The sequence below is a fragment of the Canis lupus genome, chromosome 18, assembly GCF_048164855.1.
Source record: "Canis lupus baileyi chromosome 18, mCanLup2.hap1, whole genome shotgun sequence".
NCBI classification, from domain to species: domain Eukaryota; kingdom Metazoa; phylum Chordata; class Mammalia; order Carnivora; family Canidae; genus Canis; species Canis lupus.
Window position 1 is genome coordinate 46,814,092 of NC_132855.1, and position 18,909 is coordinate 46,833,000.

The window sequence follows — 18,909 nt, forward strand, 5'->3', positions numbered from 1 at the left end:
AAAGAAAGAAAGAAAGCCTCTCAAGAGAGAGCCACCACTCAAAGACAACATCTTTTTATATTTTGGTATATTTTTTCTCTACCTTTTTCTACGAAATTTGATTTTTTAAATACTAGTACATCATCAAGTTACAGATAATATTTGATGTCCTGCTTCTTCCCCTTATACTTTCATCACATGAATTTCCTCAGGTCATAATAAGCTTCATTGTAGGTATCATCTTTGGTGGGTATAATACACTGCATTGAGCTAACAAACCATATAACCAATATACTACAATATTCACTTATAACTGCCTCCAGGTTATTGTTACAACTAATTCAACAAGAGCATCTTTATACATCATCTTTGGATTTTAGATTCTTTTTTAAAGCTCCAGCTTATTTTATAATCACAGTCCAAAGAAGTGGCTCTAATATACTTTCCCTCCAGGAACATATGAGGCAATCATTCATCATACCCTTTTTATCACTAAGTATTAGCTTATAAAAACAATGCCAATTAGATAGTAAGAAAATAAAATACTTCTACAAAAAAGATCTTTAGTCTCTTAGGATGACTACCTTTAAAATAAAGCCTTTTAATGATTAATGCAGATATACTATTACTGAATCCCTCTTCTCTAGAGGAAAAATATGTAGGCTGTCCTTGCTTTTCATAGCTCCAATATACATGAATTTCAGATATCATGGTTTTGTGAAATGACATCAGTACCCCAATAACACAGTTCCAATTTCAGTTACCAAAGCATAATAACTGTAACTGCCTAAAGCACAAACTCTGCTACTAGCCTTTCATTCCATGCTCACTAGGTATATAACAGTTGCCCATCATGGTCAATGATGGCATGTCACTTTTTGCAAAGTCTGTCAGTGACTGGTCACTGCCTGTGGTCATTTAGTTTGTGCACAGACAACAAAGGCTGTAGGTGTGGTGTTGCCTTTCTGTCTCTGGGTAATAGCAGGTGAGTGACGTTTTATAAAACTAGATAATCCTAAGAGGGAATTGGGCAGCAAAGATGAAAATCCAGAAAACAAATGAAAAATGATGACACTAGAATTGAAATTCAAATCAATTGTAAATTGAGTCACAGCAAAAAAAAAAAAAAAAAAAATCACTGACTGGGCACATTGATACTGCTATTTGGCAAAAACAAACAAACAAAAAAACCCCTCACATTGACACTTTCACATCTCTTGGAGGTATTTCATGACATTGAAAGTGCAAAGGATAAAATGTCAAAAGCTGATCCAAACTTAGAAGGGAGTCTGACAATTCAACAAAGCTATAGTAAAGATGCTGATGATCGATCTTAAGGCTTATGGCCAGAAGGTATGCACAGCCCAAACTTCTCCTGATACGATTTTACAAAGAAATAAAATTTGTAATTCTCAATGTTTCTGTTTTATGTTAGTGGGCTGAATAAATATCAGTTTATTTTTTCATTTCCCTATTAACTTAAAACAAAGAGTAAGAAAGGTTTTAGTATGCTGACATTTTTTTTTAAAGATCACAGCACAACTGTAATGTTTTGCACTGATTATTAAGATGACTTTACATGATTTCAGCTTGCATGGCCGTTGTTATCGCCCTACACTACCACACAAACTGAGGACTGTCTGGAAATATAATCACCATGTGAAATCTGTGAACCCTCACCAAAGTTTATCAGCTTCTCCATCTTCTCCACTTACAACTACATGATTATTAATGGGTGAGGTGGTGCATATGATCTCAGATAAAGAAGAGTCAAGACAGAAGAACAGACTCCTCCTCCGAACTAGCGCTCTGTGGGTCTCTCTGTGTTGGCTGGCTCCTGTTTCAACCAGCTGGAGGGAAAATTAGACAAAAAGCAAATGCCTTTTACTCTTTACTTAAAAACAGAAATGAAATAGTTAAGGCAGTCTTGCAGTCTGAGGTTAGTTCAGCACTGAGATAAAATGATGCTACACATCAGCTCAGGGTCTGATTACTGAAACTGAAATTCCTGAGAAGTAAATAATGGGAGAGTGAGAAGTGATGTGAAAAAGACATGATATCCTGTTCCTTTACATTTTGCTTGGGGACCAGTGCACTATAGCTACCCCTGCTCTTTCCCATTGAGTTTAGAACAATGATTCTGTAAATTACCTGGCTTGAATTTCCCGAGCATGTTTCACGAATATCGCAATCGTTTACCGCTTCTCGGCACACGGTCCCCATAGGCTGAAACTAAAATGAACAAAAATCAATGTGCAAAACTGTTGGAAAAAAAATCTCACACAGTACCATCTCAAAAGAAAAGCAAAATGAGTCTTCTTGGATAGGAATATCTCAAGCAATTTTAAGATGGTAATCTGTGAAAACCACATTACTGAATGAACTGTTCATTTAATAGCTTTCAGGAAAAGCTTCTGGTTTATGAAATAATCTACACAGTCATCACATGTAAGTCTTACAATATCTACTAAAATAGGATGGGTCTTGATGAGCCATCTCCCCAGAAGGACAAGCCAGTCCAATTTCTACTAATTCTTCCTCTCAAAAAAGGCTTTGGATTTGCACTTTACTCTTCATTCTTACTGGCACCTTCATCATTTTACTTTTTTTTTTTTTTTTTTTGCCTTATCTGCCAAGATTCTGAACATTACATTCTAGGCTGAATTGCAAAAGTTAGATTTTCTGGTAAAGTGATTTCTTCCCATACTGTCCTTTGTCTCAGGTCTCATTTTTATATAGATCTATGCTGTGATCTTTTATTCTTGTCTAATGTTTCTATTGTTGGTACCTGTGTATGAAAAGGGTTTTTCTCTTTTCTTTTTTTTTTCCTGCCTATTTGCAATCACCTGAAATATTTCTTGTAGGTGTAGGAGTTACAAATAAAATTTTAAATTCACTGAATTTATAAATTGTGAGAGTACTCATTATAAAAAAACAAATATAGATACACAAAGTCATCATCCTTCCCCTCTCTTCAATCTCATTCTCTTTCCCTCTCCAAAATGCTAATACTGGGGACTAGATCCTCCTGTGTTTTTATGTCTGCTCATACAAACATACACATTACTCAGACCCTCTCTCCCCCACCAGCTTTCATCTTCTCTCCCTTGCTCATAACCCTCCAAGCACTTAGTTTCCTATTGTCCATAGACTATGAATAGTACACTGCCAACTCTAATCGGGATTTCAACAGATATTTTTTAGAAGATCTGAACAAGATTTGTGTTCATTCATTCATCAAGTATTTCTTAGGCACTTAAAATGTGCCAGGCAGTTTCTTGCACTGGGGACTCAGTGGAGAACAAAATACAAGAATCCTGTTTGCAAGGAATTCACATTTTAGTGGGGTAAATAGGCCATGAAAATAAAGAAATAAGCAGGACAATTTAAATTCATATACTCTGGTTCTCTTCCTTCCAACTTCTTGGGATTGCGGTAAGCCACAATTTTAGAGTCTGAAGTGGAAATATGAGCATATTTAAGATGGAGTTTATATGAGAGTGTGAATCCTCAAGAACTGCCAAGACACTTTTAAAAGAAAGCATAGTGAAGGACAACTTGCTCTCAGTGCTGGGATACAGCAGTAGATAAACTGACCCAAATCCCTGCCTTCTTGGAACTTACTAATGAGTGAACAAAAAAAATAAACAAGTCAATTAGCAATGTTTCACAGTAGTGGTTAGCAAATTATGGCTCCAGGGCAAAAAGTGGCTGGTCATATGTTTTGATAAAGTTTTATTGGAACACTTTTGTTTCTATATTTTTGATGACTGTTTTCAAAGGCAGAACTCAGTAACTGAGACAGAGACCTTATGGCCTACAAAGCCTAAACAATTTACTACCTGACCCTTTCCCCAAAATGTTTGCCAACTCTGATTTAGATATACTTTAGCATATATGCATATAGAATAAATAGAGATACACAGGATTTCTCAGCCTGTTTTTCTATTCCCCCTTCTCCATTCATTATCCTGCCTCTGGCTCCTTGATGAGTTTAGGATGGAGAAAGAGCTGGGAGTGCAAGATAGTGAAATTGGCAAAAAGCTCTTACTTGACTGCTATAGCTGCAGCTTACTTTGTGAGGTAGTTAATCACGACATTTTATTGTATATATTGTAATTCTATTATTTTGAATTTGTTACTTGAAATGTTCATATCACAAAAAGTCTAAATCTATACATCAAAATAAAAATGATATCTTACAAACGGGCAGACTAAAAACGTTGAGGATTAAAATAAATGATTGGGACCCTTTTTATGGCAGTTGGGGAAGATGACAGACTAAACAGATGACACAATCTAAATCTTAAAATGCTGTTTCATATTTGATTTAATCTTCCTTTTTTAGAGTGCTTTCAGAGATCTCTGCCAGTGGCTTGTCTTAAAAAGCTGCCAGAGACATAGTTGTAAAGTAGAAACAACAAAAATTGCTGCCAGCAGATCTGTGATGTAACTTCACATCTATTTCTTAATAGCTGAATGAGCATATGCAGGTCATATCACTTCCCTGACACCAGGAATGCTCAACTGGAAAAATATGGATAATAATGCCTATCCCAAAAGTGTGGTTATGAGCATTACCTACAACAGTCGTCTCAACCAGCAGTGATTTTGCCCCCAAGGGGACATTTGGCAATGTTTGGAAATATTTCTGGTTGTCATGACTGGGAGGGGTGGTGCTTCTATCTAAGTGGGTAGAAGTCAGCGATGTTGCTAAATAACTTACAATATACAAGACACACTCTCAAAACAAAACAATTATCCAGCCAAAAATGTTGACAGTGCCAGGACCGAGAAACCCAGATACATGATGATATAAATTGAAAGTGTTTAACACAATCTCTTTGATTGTATCTGGCACACAGTATCTGGCACACAGTAGATACTTAATATGATAGGTTCTTTCCCACTCTCCCTCATTAGATGAAAGTTAGTCAATCAGCAAATAGTCAATAAGAGAGTGCTGTGCATATTTATTTATTCATTCAACAAATATTTACTAAGGAACCTGTACCAATTACTGGTTAAGTTCCAGGCAGTGCCTCCACAAAACATACATACTGAAATGGACACTAAACCTTAGAGCTAATACAGAATATTATACAATATTTTATATAAGAAGAGAAAAAAGAAATAGATTTCCTTAAAAAAAGGTAAGGATCAAATATCTTCTGGTTATGATGTTAAGCCTTAAATATTTGGGGACAGGCGTAGGATGCTATTGGGATGATGAAAACAATGTGCATAAAGATGAATTCTAAACTCTCTTGCATGGTGCATGGTAATACACATAAGATGTTATCATGTCTAAAAGTATAGCTTCTGCTCCTTCAATAGCTAATGCAAGAAATAAACTAAGCACAGCAGCAGAAAAGAAGAATCTATTGAAATATCAACTTGGCTTTACAAAGAAAAGAAAAACACTTGAAGGTTAAGAACATCTGACTTTGGTTAATGGGCATGCACCTCAGGCAGGCAGTAATGAGAAGAAAAACTGGGAAGTAAACAAGTTCCAGGACCCAGCTGTCTGACTTAACTTGGTACAACACCCTGGGCAACTATTTAATCAGTACATGCCTTGGTGTTCTCAGCCGTTAAGTAGGAATAAAAATAGTAATGAGACTTCAAAAGATTCTGTGAGGATCCTGTAAAGCAGGTGGCACTTAGTCATTTAATACATGTTAGACAGTATTATTATTATTATATTTGCCTAGCCTTGATGATTTAATCACATACATCCTCTTTTCTGTCAATTAGTCATTGCTTAATGTTTATTTACCTTGCACTTTTTACAACAAAGACCATCACTGCATTGAGACTCTTGAGTCAAGGTGCATTTCTTACAACATTCTGCTCCTTCAAGGACACACTCCTAAGGAATATAAACATTTGCAAAACATCATAAAATGGCATCATTTTCTGAAAGTACCAGGATAATTTTTAAATAAATGTATAACCCTCCAATAAAAATCTTTCTTCCATATAGCCTATGAAATTTCCACACATAACACCAGCTCTGTATATCTCGTGTGTGGACTTGAAATGACCCTGAATAACCTAAAAAAATAAAATCATCAAAACACCCAGAGAGGGATCCCTGGGTGGCACAGTGGTTTGGCGCCTGCCTTTGCCCCAGGGCACGATCCTGGAGACCTGGGATCGAATCTCACATCGGGCTCCTGGTGCACGGAGCCTGCTTCTCCCTCTGCCTGTGTCTCTGCCTCTCTCTCTCTCTCTATCATAAATTAAAAAAAAAAAAAAAAAAAAAAAAAAACACCCAGAGACTTACTGCCGGGGTCCCACAATCACACTCTTCTCCAGTTTCAATGAAGCCATTGCCACACTCAGGAGGATCGAGAAGCTGCAGGATGAAATCAGACAGAGAACTAAAATATGGATAAATCAAGATCAAAGACCTTATAAGAGACCATAAGTGCCACAATTCTACATCCGGTATACCTGTCAGTCATTTCCAAGTATATTTTTATTTTCCCAAACTTGAAAGCTAACTCTAGAACTTTAGAACAAAAGTGTCTACTTCTGTTTCTATTTCAGATTTAATTATATTTACATATAATAATATACATATGGAGCCTGGTAAATGCCACCAAAATAAAAGATGATCTAGCAAGGAGTGAAGCCAAGCCAGACTGACTCCTGAAAATTCATTTCAAACAGGAAGCAAGAGATTTGGAGACAGAAAGTGTGGGTTCAAATCTTGAATCAGCTACCTATCTTGGACAAATAACTTGTCATCTCAGAGCACAAGTGCTTTAATATTTAAAGCAAGAATAATAATAATATTAGCTGCCCATTTACATCACAAATTGTGAGGATCAAGTTCAATCATCTGTGAAAACCCTTCACAAACTATATATCTTTGTGAAATAAAAAGTTATTTGTTATGAAAACATCATGCAAATTAATAAATCCACTTATTTAATATAAAGTATAGTTTCCCCTATTAGCATAGCTTTGCAGAACACAGTAATAATAATTTGCCCCAGAGAAGAAAGCAACTTTTGGCCTATACAAGAGTACATTTTAAGATTATTTTATTTTTAGACTCTCCATTAATTTCATTATTTTTTGAGCATAACTTATCTTATGGTGATAGGTAAAATTAATAAGTAGCTGCTATGTCCCAGTTATATAATATTCATTCAGAAGTTCATCAAAGTTTACATATTATAGAATGGAATGGAACACATACCTATCAACAGACAGATACCCACACCCACACTTTCTTAAATAACTAGAGGGAAAAAAAAACAATAAAAAAAGCAGCAATGACAACAAAATCCCCTCCTGATTTCAAATATTCTCTCCTCTCCTACAAATAGTCAATATATCTCTAGATTCTATTTTCAGTTGAAAGGGATCATAATAAATGAAACAGCTTTGAAAGCCAAAACTAAAACTTATCCAGATGAAAAATACATTTATTCTTCTACTCTGAACTCAGAATAATCAGTCATTTTGGTAAAGAGACTTGAATTGTTTTTCATTCACAGCAGCAGGATTGAGTTCAAATATCCCTTCTGAAGCTTTTGCAAAGAGTCTTTAAAATTGTCACTTTTATTTAAGATTTTACCCATTTATTCATGAGACACACACACACACACACACACACACACACACACGGGGCGGGGTGGGGGGGGGAGAGGCAGAGACACGGGGGGGAGGGGGGCGGGGGGGAGTGGGGGGAGAGAGAGAGAGAGAGAGAGAGAGGCAGAGACACAGGCAGAGGGAGAAACAGGCTCCATGCAGGGAGCTGGACTTGGGACTTGATCCCAGGTCTCCAGGATCACGCCCTGGCCTGAAGGCAGCGCTAAACCACTGAGCCACCCAGGCTGCCTGTCACTGCTTTTCAAAGCAATATGATACACTTCCTACATTTCACTGGAATAGACAAAGAATGAAACCTGGTAAATGATTATAAAGGCAATGCCACATATCACTGTAGTACACACACAGAAACACATAATATTTCACATAATTAACAAGGACAAAGCATTCTGCTTTAACCTGCAATCTTCCAAATACATGAGGAAGATCTGCTTTCAAGTCAGTAACCAGAGACTGTTCTGCAAGTTGGAAATGCCTCTGACAAGGTCTAAGTACACAAAGACTTTCTCCTTTTTTGCTTTAAGCAGCCTTGGTTTTCATACTGAGAAGTAAAAGTAATTTTAATCATGCTGCTCATTCTGAAAGGCAGTGGGTAGAGAGTAATGAAGAAAGAAATTCCCCTCTTTCCATCAGTTTGAGTTGTGATTACATATACAAAGAACCAAGAAAATGAAAAAGGAAAATAAAACCATCTTTGCAAGCTAATCATTTTTTAGAAAACACATTGTCTCATTTACACTTGTTTTCTATTCCCCTCAGAATAGCCTCAAATGCCAGGTGCCTGGGTGGCTCAGTTGGTTGAGCAACAAACTCTTGATTTTGGCTCAGGTCATGATCTCAGGGTCCTGGGATCTAGCCCTGCATGGGCCCTGCATCAGGCTCTATACTCAGAATGGAGTGTGCTTGAGATTCTCTTTCCCTCTCCCCCTGCCCCTCACCCAGCTCACTGCATGTACATATATGCACTCTCTCTCTCTCTCAAATAAATAAATTAGAAAAAAATAACCCAAAATGTCTAAGATTAAAGTTGACTTTAAAATACAGCTATTAGGCAGCCCCGGTGGCTTTGCGGTTTAGCCCAGGGCGTGATCCTGGAGACCCGGGATCGAGTCCCACATTGGGCTCCCAGCATGGAGCCTGTTTCTCCCTCTGCCTGTCTCTCTCTCTCTCTCTCTGTCTCTATCTCTAATAAATAAATTTTTTAAAAATCTAAAAAAATTAAAAATAAATAAATAAAATGCAGATATTTCAGGGATGCCTTGGTGGCTTGTGGTTGAACATCTGCCTTTGTCTCAGGGCATGATCCTGGGGTCCTGGAATCAAATCCCACATCGGGCTCCCTGCAGGGAGCCTGCTTCTCCTTCTACCTATGTCTCTCTCTCTCTCTCTCTCTCTGCCTCTCATTAATAAATAAAATCTTAAAAAAATAAAATAAAAATGCATATATTTCAAGTATCTAATATAGGGACATAGAAGTCAAGTTGGAAAGTTTTCTTTTGTAAGAGCCAATGGCTAAGTAATACCTTAGAAAGATTAATTACTAATAATTCTGATCACACTTAGTACCTTAGAAGGTTTGTTGAAAAGGCAGGCACCACCTCCACTATTCAGAAAGTCATGATACTCTTCAATATTACACTGGGTGAACTTTTTAGGAAGATAATACCTGTAAGACAGAAAAAAAAGCAATAACTGGGTACAATTTTAGTCTCCCTCGTCTGTATGCTAGTCTTGAACATTGTTAAAATTGTAACATCATCCTTAAAAATGAAAAATAAATTTCACATATGTACATTTGTGTTAAATCCATAAAACTTTCATTCTACCAGTATATTTCTAAATTCTTCATTTAGTGACTGATAGTGACTATGGACTGTTCATTATTAGGATATACATTCAAAAGAAACACACGCATACCTCTATTTTCAATCAAAGAACATCTGGAACAATTTATTTCATAATGAGTCTTTCTTAAATATAAAAACTGGGCTGGATCCCAAATTGCAGAACATTTTACAAAATAAATGATTTTATAATCTGTGAATGTGTCAGTCATGAAAGTCAAAGAAAAACTAAGGAACTGTTTCAGACTAAAGTAAGATAAGAGGCATAAAGACTAAATGCGACACTTGATACACTTGATTCTGAACCATCTTGTTAAGGAGGCATTTCTGGAATACAAGGCTATCTTAAATGAGGGCTAAGAATTAGATGATTTTATTGGTTGCACTTTGGTTCTGTAGGAGGATGGACTTGTTTGTATGCAATGCACACTGAGGTATTTGGGGGTGATGGGGTATCAAATTAGCAAATTAGGATTCAGAGGACAAAAAGGTTCTTTGTTACTATTCTTGCAACTTTTCTTAAGATTATGTCAAAATCCAAAAACGGGTAATAAGGGATCAGAAGAAAAAGAAATGTAGCTGGAGAACAATTTGGCAATATGTATTAAGAATCTTCAATCAGAAATATATTTTTTTTAATTTTTATTTATTTATGATAGTCACAGAGAGAAAGAGGCAGAGACATAGGCAGAGGGAGAAGCAGGCTCCATGCACCGAGAGCCCGATGTGGGATTCGATCCCGGGTCTCCAGGATCACGCCCTGGGCCAAAGGCAGGTGCTAAACCGCTGCGCCACCCAGGGATCCCAATCAGAAATATTCTTAAATCTAGTAATTCTACTTTAAGAAATTTTTCTAGAGGAAATAACTAGCTATGGGTACAAAGACATAAGAAGAAAGAAACTTTCGGTAGCATGATTTGTAATAGCAAATGCCATAAAAATCACATAAATGTTTAGAAGAAAACTGTTAACTGTGATATATTAATAAAACAGAATACCATGGAATTCTTAATAATTATGACACTGAAAAATAAAGACTTAGAAATGCTGACTATATAATGTTAACTATAAAATATACAAATGACATATACAAGATCCAAATTTTATAAAACAATGATAAAATGGAAAAAGAAAAAGTACTGATTAGCAGTATTTTACCATTAACCATGGCTATTACTGAATAACAAGAAGTAATAAAAATTTAACCTTCTCTATTTTTCAACAATTGTTTTACATTGAGCTTTTATTAAAGTGAGGACACAATTAATAACAGATAGTTTTGGGCAGTCCCGGTGGCGCAGCGGTTTGGCACCGCCTGCAGCCTGGGGTGTGATCCTGGAGACCTGGGATCGAGTCCCACATCGGGCTCCCTGCATGGAGCCTGCTTCTCCCTCTTCTTCTGCCTCTCTCTGTGTGTCTATGAATAGATAAATAAAATCTTAAAAAAATAAAAACAGATAGTTTTTATAAAGTCTCTCCCACCAGCCTGTAAGTATTATGTCCTATTACATCCCTACTTTTTTCTAGCACAGACATTAATGCTTTGTGAATCAATGAATGGAACTTACAGTGATAATTTACCTTAAACTAATTTTTCAAGTGTTTTGTGCTAAATAAAGGTATTCTGGGTTTACATTATCTGAATTATTTTACCTCCTTCATTTCATCTTCCTAACAGGTCATGAAATTTATTCTTTATTTTAAAAATTTGTTATGCATATTACTTCTAATTTTCCCTTCAAATGGCACCCTAGCCAATGTTTTATTGCCTTCTCCTCTAATCCATCCTACATATCTCTAAGTTACGGAATTTAAATAAGGTTTCTTCAAGTCCCTCTTTATTCTACTGGTCAAAACTCAAGATGATTCCCCTCGTGGCAAAGGAAAAGTGAATAACTCTTTGTGTTGGATTCCCAAGTCTAGTTCAACTCCTGCCCTGCAAAGGAGCCCTCCGGGGTCTCAGCCTGGCCCAGGCTCCTGCCCACTGTCCAGCTGGGCATTCAGTCTGCTCTCAACAGTGATAGGAAACCCACGACCTCACAGGAAAGCTCTTCTATATATAAACACTTGGAATTTGTAGACTGTTCTTACCTTCACCGTGCCACATCAGACTTCCTATAAACTGTCCCACACAGTTCTTTGAAGTGACCTGTACCAAATAAGATTAATTCCTCTACCATGCCATGGCTCTTCAAATACCTGAAAGCAGAAATTTCCCTAGGCTCTTCCTAAAAATCTTTTTGGCAGGAAAATATATCTATTATATTCAATGCTTTCTCAAAATTCTAGTTTTTATACCTTTAAATAGGACTGGTATTAATTCCAACCTGCTTTCCAACATGTAGCAGTAAACAGAAAGTTCATAAAGTAGAAACAAGAGGGCAAGTACCCACAGGAAATAAGTGTCCATAATTAATAGTCTGGTGATGTTTGACACAGCTCAAATTATATATAGCATCATGTAACACGTTTTATTTTAAAGTTTTTCTCTTGCACACATCTACTTGATATCAGAGGAGTTCCAATAGAAAGAGCTTTGTTCATTTCTGAGTGTTGCCATTTGATTTAGCTACACATTATGCTTAATCTAGGCAGACAGTCTACAAAATTTTGTTTTTAGTAATTAAACAGAATAATCAAACATAACATACCAAATAGCTTTTAAAAGACAAGGACTTCTAGCTTGTAATTTAGTAAGTGTTGGAAAACTGAAACTATGGATAAGGACTTTTAACATTTCCTTCTATTACTAAACAGAAAGTCCAAAGATATTTTGTAAAATATTTTAATACATGCTTGCATATACAGTCCTCTCTATCATTTATCTTCCTTCTCATACATTTCTTGGAAGTTCAAAATTACAATATCAATAAATATTTATTGAAAATCAAGTGTGTCAAGATATTACAATGTAAGGTCAAACAGAAACACCTATTAGCTAAGATGTAATCCTCAAAAATTCACAACGAACTAGTGAGGCAAAGCATAAGGACATACAGAATTAAATTACAATGCAGGAGTTAAAATTATAATAAATCTCAAATGGCTAGAAATGCAGTTAGAGCAAAATGAGAATTCCAAATCAAGAGAATATATCGAAGGACTCCAAAGAGGCTGGAAATTAATGTACATTTATGATGAGCAAATTTTTAAGAAGCTTAAAATCCATGTAGGATTATGTTAGAAAATCAAAAAGGCTGGAAACCCCTATATAACTATGGTAATAAGCAAATGACCATGAATAGCAGTGGAAAATGAGATTATAAATAGGATGAAGAAAGATAATGCACTTCCTCCAGGTGCTGGTGGAAGAACGTTAAACCTTATTCATCAGACAAGAGAAAGTCACAAAAGTTTTGAGCAGAAAAATGATATGATTCACATGCATGAAAAAGAGAAGGGAGAAATCTGTGCTGAATACATTCCATGAACTAGAGCTATATATTTACTAGCATGGATAAATCTTACAAACATAAAGATCAAAAAAAGCAAATCACGGAAGAGTACATACAGTACAATTCCTTTCATATAAACTAAAAACATGCAATCAATGCTGTGTATTACTTCAACGCATACATATAAGTAATAAAAGTATTAAAAAGGGTTTGTGAATAATAATAAGCAAATTCAAGACAGCAGTAACTTGGGCTGGAGAGCAGTATGAGAGAACACAAGGGGGATTTAACTATGTTGGTGGTATTTTTTTTTAAGCTGGGTGATGATATACAAGGGTCCACTCTTCTACTCTTTATACCTTTTCAATGATGATGGAAACAGAGTTCAGGAGGGGAGAGAGGGAGGCTGAAAGTTGTCTGAGTATCTAGAATGTTATTAGGATAATAAGAGCTCAAGATGATAGAAGTTTAAAGATATAGTGATTGAGCTTAGCACGAAAGGAATGGTTGTACAGTTTCTTAAGAAGAAATAAATACAAGATTGGCACCTGATAGTGTATGAAGGGCATAAAAAATGAAAACCCTTCTCAGGAGAGCAGAATGTATACTTCTATTTCCTATTCCTTGCTCGGTGCCCTACTACTGATAGCTTAAGATCAGTCATTGTGTTTGAGCCACAAAAATCTGAGAAAGCTACAAATCCAGGCTCTTCTTGTTTTTGATTTTGAGAATCCGCTTACCAGCACACTACTTTTTACAACCCACTTAATTGGAATTGAAGAGTCAAAAGAAAAGAAAATTAGTAGGTAATTCATGAAGAACAAAGCTATTCCTTGCTTCTTACACTTCTAGCCTAGATTAAAGGCTAACAAAGTCTTTGGTCTTCTATTTTAACTGACATCAATTGTTTTTATAAATAAGAGACTATTTTATGAAAATATTTTATAATACAGAGCCACTGAGAAAATCTACACCCAATTTTCTTTTTAATGTCTGTAGTGAGGTTCCACGTACGAAGTTGTTGGTATCATACTCCTAAGGAGACAACAGCACAGCAGGGAAAGGAAAACTGAGTTATTTTCAAAAGATGTGGCTCACCCAGTGTCTCCCATTATGCATCCAGACCACGTGTCCTCACATTTACACTCACCTAAGAGAAAATGAAAACACATGCCTTTTTACAGAGTGAAAACAGGTGCAGTATAGTAGTCTATTTTTAAAAGTATATCTTCACCTTATTCCTTAAGTACATTTTAAAAAGCAATACCCACTTTCTAATTTTCCTTATATTCAAAGTTTTATATGCAATTCATAATAACAAAAATCCACTTTGACCATATCAAGATTATACAATTTTTACTAAAGTAAAATCTTGATATTTTAACAAGTGGCCTTATTTTAAAACATTCATTAAATGCTTTAAAATGGCTTAACAATATAAAACCAATGAAATAGCATCACTATAGGGTTCTGGTTTCATAGTCCTTTATGGGAATTCTTACAATTTCTTGTCCAGTCCAGATTTAAAACCTCTGCACCGAGGCTGCTGGTTAGAAGACAGCACAGTAAACTGGTTAGGCAGAAAGGTTTACAATACCTGGCCCCCAAATCTGGACTTGCCACTTAATATGTGAGTAATTTTGGAGACATTACCCTTTCACATCCAGGCACCTTATTCTGTAAGATGGGCTAGCAATAGGTCTTGCAGGATTACCTTGAGGATTAAATGAGTATCTAGATGTAGATAATACTGGCATTCAGTTATCTGTCGTATAATGGGCACTTCATAAAATGGTCATAGTTATTATTAATATAAACAATCATATTTATATTTGTTATTCATAAAATAAGAGACGCCTGGGTGGCTCAGTGGTTGAGCATCTTCCTTTGGCTCAGGTTATGATCCTGGGGTCCTTGGATCAAATCCCACATAAGGCTCCCCATAGGGAGTCTGCTTCTCCCTCTGCCTATGTCTCTGCCTCTCTCTCTGTGTGTGTCTCTCATGAATAAATAACTAAAATCTTTATTAAAAATTTTTAAAAATTTATAAAATAATGGAATAAATATGGCTCTAATCAAATTACTCCAAATATATGATGCTTGATTCCCCTGAGGGGGAACCTGATGCAGGACTCGATCCCCGGACCCAGGATCACACGTTGAGCCAAAGGCAGACACTCAACCACTAAGCCACCCAGGAGTCTCAAGAGATGTTTTAAATAAACCATAATAAAACAGTATGCCTTAAACCAACATGCCTAGGATTCTCTACTAGGCCACTTAAAATTACCTGAGTTTATTTTGTCCTTTTTTAGGTCAAATTCAACAATGAATTTATCATCGCACAGTTTTAAATGTTTATGACACGTGGAAAAATTTTCACCTCCAGGGCAAATATCACCTTTCATCACTTTTGAAAAAAATATCGTATGTCCCAGCTGTTTATCTTATGCTATCACCCAAACTCTTTTGATCAAGTAACTGAATTTAAAATCTCATTCTCCAAAATATTTATAGATGGTCTATTTTAAATACAACTAAACCACAAGGCTGAACTTACCACTTGCTAACTTTCTTTTGTCTGAGATAATACCAATATTATGGGCTAATGACTGGGCAAGTGTAACTGCCATTAAATCAGTTTTCCCAAACTGAAAGACAAAAACAAAAACAAAAGACATGTAAACAAAAATTATTTTTTAAAGATGGGCCAGAGAAAAATGTCACAATATAATTGGAAATAAGTAATTTCTAAGCATCTTATTTAGCAGAGGTTAAACATACAGTAGCTAAAGCTGAACTACGGAACATTTGGGAAAACACTGTAAGAAATAAATCCATGTTTGATTCAATCTTATATGGAAGACTAGAAGCCAGAGAATCACCACCTTTTGGGTGTAGAAATTTAAGCCTAACTCTGAGTCCAAATTTCACTAGTGACATTTCTCAAAAACCTATACTTGTATATACTTAAATTAGCCTTTCAGATAATAAAAAAATAAATGTCTAAATTATTTGAAACTTGTTCATTTTTGTGTGTCCACTTGCACTCCTGAAATTTCCCCAAATTAAAAAGGATGTGGCTTCAGCAAACAAATGGTATGAGTAATAAGATATGGTAATGATGTGTGGGCAAAAGAAACTTGAGAAGACCTATAGATATTTTTTCAATATGTACACTCAAGTGTTTTTCTTTTAGATCACTTCCATCAGACTTAGTACCTGAGGGGTAAAAGGAACTCTTTGGAAAACTTAGTCTATTTTTTCTCCAAAAATTTGCCAAATATTGAAGAAGGAAGAAAATTTCCAACTGGGTTGTTAGATAGTAAGCCAGTGCTTTGGGAATTATTCAATTCTCTAGGAAATCAGCCAAAAAAATAGGGCCTTATTTTCAATAAAGTTAAAGACTTTACCTATATAATCTGTAAATAGCTATATTTGGAGATTATTCTAGGTAGAATTATGAAGAGAATTATCAAATATTATCTTCCATTATTTTCTTATCCTCTGTCCTCCAGTCATTTATAGTAACCATACTGGTTTTGAATAAAACAACCTAACATCTAGGGAATATGGAATATGAGAAATTATCTCTTAAATATTAGGAAAACATTTTCAGCCATCATACCACTTTGTATTGTACAGATGTTCACACCTACTTCATTCACGCCTCCTCCTTTCAGCAACGAGCAAATCCCACCAATATAAGCTGCCCCGCTCCGGCTACTCTCAAATTGACTTCCCCTTTTAGAAAAGGAAATGAAAAATGCTTACTGTTCAGAGTTTAAATATCACCGTACCACTCATTATTAATTTACCACACTTATTTTCTCAATGCAAATACATTCTTATACTGTATATTCCTAAGGTAAGGGAGGAATGTGAATATTGTTTACACACATAACTGAAAAAAAAAAAAGAGTTTCTGAGGGATATTTCCCCACGTGAGCAATATCTTCAACAGAACTATACCTGTTTTTAAAAAATATTAATATGATGTACTCTGAGAAAGATACAAAATCACTTCTGATCAAAATGCCTAACTTGAATCTCTTAATAGGAAAACATCAGATATCCCCACAATGGAGCACATTCTATAAAATAGCTGACCTACATTCTTCAAAAATGTTAAGCCCACAATAAACAAAGAAAGGCTAAGGAAATCTGTCAAATTAAAGGAGACTAAAGAGACAGGACAATTAAATGCAATGCATGACCCTGACTGGCTCCTGAATGTGGAGAGGGAATTAGCTATCAATGACATTATTCAGACAATTGGAGAAAGTTAAATATAGAAGATGGGTTACTTAAAAGTATTGTATCACTGTTAAATTTTCAAGTTTTAATAATTTACTTTCGTGATATAAGAGAATGTCTTCATCTTTAGGGAACATACATGTATTTAGTAGTGAAGGCTCAATAAGTGAGTATCTCCCCCCTTGCTCTCAAATGGTTCAGGAAAAAAAAAAAAAAGATAGATAAATGGATGAAAGGAAAAAAGGAAGAAAGGGAGGAGAAAAAAGGAAGAAGGAAAGAAGGAAGAAAACCATAAACAAATGGGGCAAAATGTAAATTGATGAATCTGGGTAAAGAGCATATGATATTTCCTTGTAGTATTCCTGCAACTTTTCTATAAATTTGAAATTGTGTAAAATGCAAAAGTTACCCAAAATACTCTTTTACTTCCACTTATAACTTCCTTCAACAGATCTTACTTTACATAATAGGTTTCTTTTTAAATGCTGTTATATCAACTATGCATTTTATCCCCCTAAAAAAACCCATGCAAGTGAGAAAAAATTAAAAATAAACTCCAGAAATACTAAGATCTCCCCTTAGAACCAAAGCAAAGGTAACATTAACATTTAAAATGTAGAAACTTAAAAGAATATAATCTGTCAAGAATATTCTTTGAGAATTAACAGTACTTCTACTCAAACGCTGATTGAATCTCTTGAAAATTAAGTAAAAATATGCATGCAATAATAAAATAATTCAAAATTAAACCTCTTACACTTTCATGACAATTTCAAACAATCTATACTTTAAAACTTCTTCCAAATGTATCTAGCATGTCAAATCCTAATTGCATTACACAGGAGAAAGGATACATCTCTGTCACAAGTAATGGAACATTCAGCAGGGAACCAAAAAGAGTAATAAATCATAAGCTACGTACGAAAAAAGGTGAACTGCATCACTCTTCTCTTTGATAAAATCCCTCCTGTATTTCATAAACTCACGTAGCGTGATCAGTGGATTTTCAGATATGGCGAACTTGTTGTCAGCTGCCCAGGTTTCCATGGCAACCAATACTATCCTTGTCTTCAGTTGGTCTTTATATATCTGATATATTAACAAAATGAACACACCGGCTATACATGAGGTAAAATCAAATGATTTATGAATAAGTCTATAAGGCTCCTTTTATGAAAACTCTTGAGTTTTAGTTAAATGTAAAAAATTACATTGTTTTTAAGGGAGATAATTATTTTTCTAATTCACATGCATTTTCTTTGAGTAACAGTCAAACCATTTACAAATAATACCCAAAGAAAAGAGCACTAATTAGAAACAAGAGATCACTTCTTGACAAATATTTGCACCCTTTTTCAAGGATCTCCCTGAGTCTCTTGTCTGGTACCCTGGAGAAAGAATTTATGCATTTTTGGGTTTCCCAAGCAAAGAACAGGACAATGAAGAATCCTCAAGGATATGATTTCTATGTAACCTGATTGGCTCCAATTAAACTTGTGGAGAAAGTACCGGCATTGCCTTGTCAAGAAAAGATTCAGAAAGTAAATACAGTAGGATTACTTAGTGTATCGTTCCCACAGAACCAGGCACTCTCTTGAAAATAGCACAACCACTGTATATTTTTCTGATGTTGGAAATATATCATGAATATTTTTGTTAAGGGCTAGGACTCAACTTCTTATTTTTCAATGTGAAAAATATAAGGAGTAATTTCAAGCATAAATCCATGGGTAACTTTAACCACCTCCTTTTATTATCTTCCCAGCCAAAGATCAAAATCAATGAAGTCCACTGCAAGGTCACTA

General features: G+C 35.4%; 1 protein-coding gene across 30 annotated transcripts in view; it reads right to left on the minus strand.

Moving 5' to 3' along the window:
- ADAM22 (ADAM metallopeptidase domain 22) overlaps nucleotides 1–18,909 on the minus strand; it is a 224,622-nt gene that overhangs the window by 45,870 nt on the left and 159,843 nt on the right. For all 30 annotated transcript variants that reach the window (XR_012011081.1, XM_072784293.1, XM_072784299.1 and 27 more), the window contains 8 exons: nucleotides 18,027–18,193; nucleotides 16,507–16,591; nucleotides 15,408–15,498; nucleotides 13,946–13,997; nucleotides 9,175–9,274; nucleotides 6,269–6,340; nucleotides 5,759–5,851; nucleotides 2,131–2,211 (listed from right to left, as the gene is read on the minus strand). Coding sequence is in view for 29 of the 30 variants with exons in the window: in XM_072784293.1 (XP_072640394.1) it covers nucleotides 2,131–2,211; nucleotides 5,759–5,851; nucleotides 6,269–6,340; nucleotides 9,175–9,274; nucleotides 13,946–13,997; nucleotides 15,408–15,498; nucleotides 16,507–16,591; nucleotides 18,027–18,193 (741 nt within the window). In the remaining variant the exon portion in view is untranslated. The remainder of the gene's footprint in view (nucleotides 1–2,130; nucleotides 2,212–5,758; nucleotides 5,852–6,268; nucleotides 6,341–9,174; nucleotides 9,275–13,945; nucleotides 13,998–15,407; nucleotides 15,499–16,506; nucleotides 16,592–18,026; nucleotides 18,194–18,909) is intronic.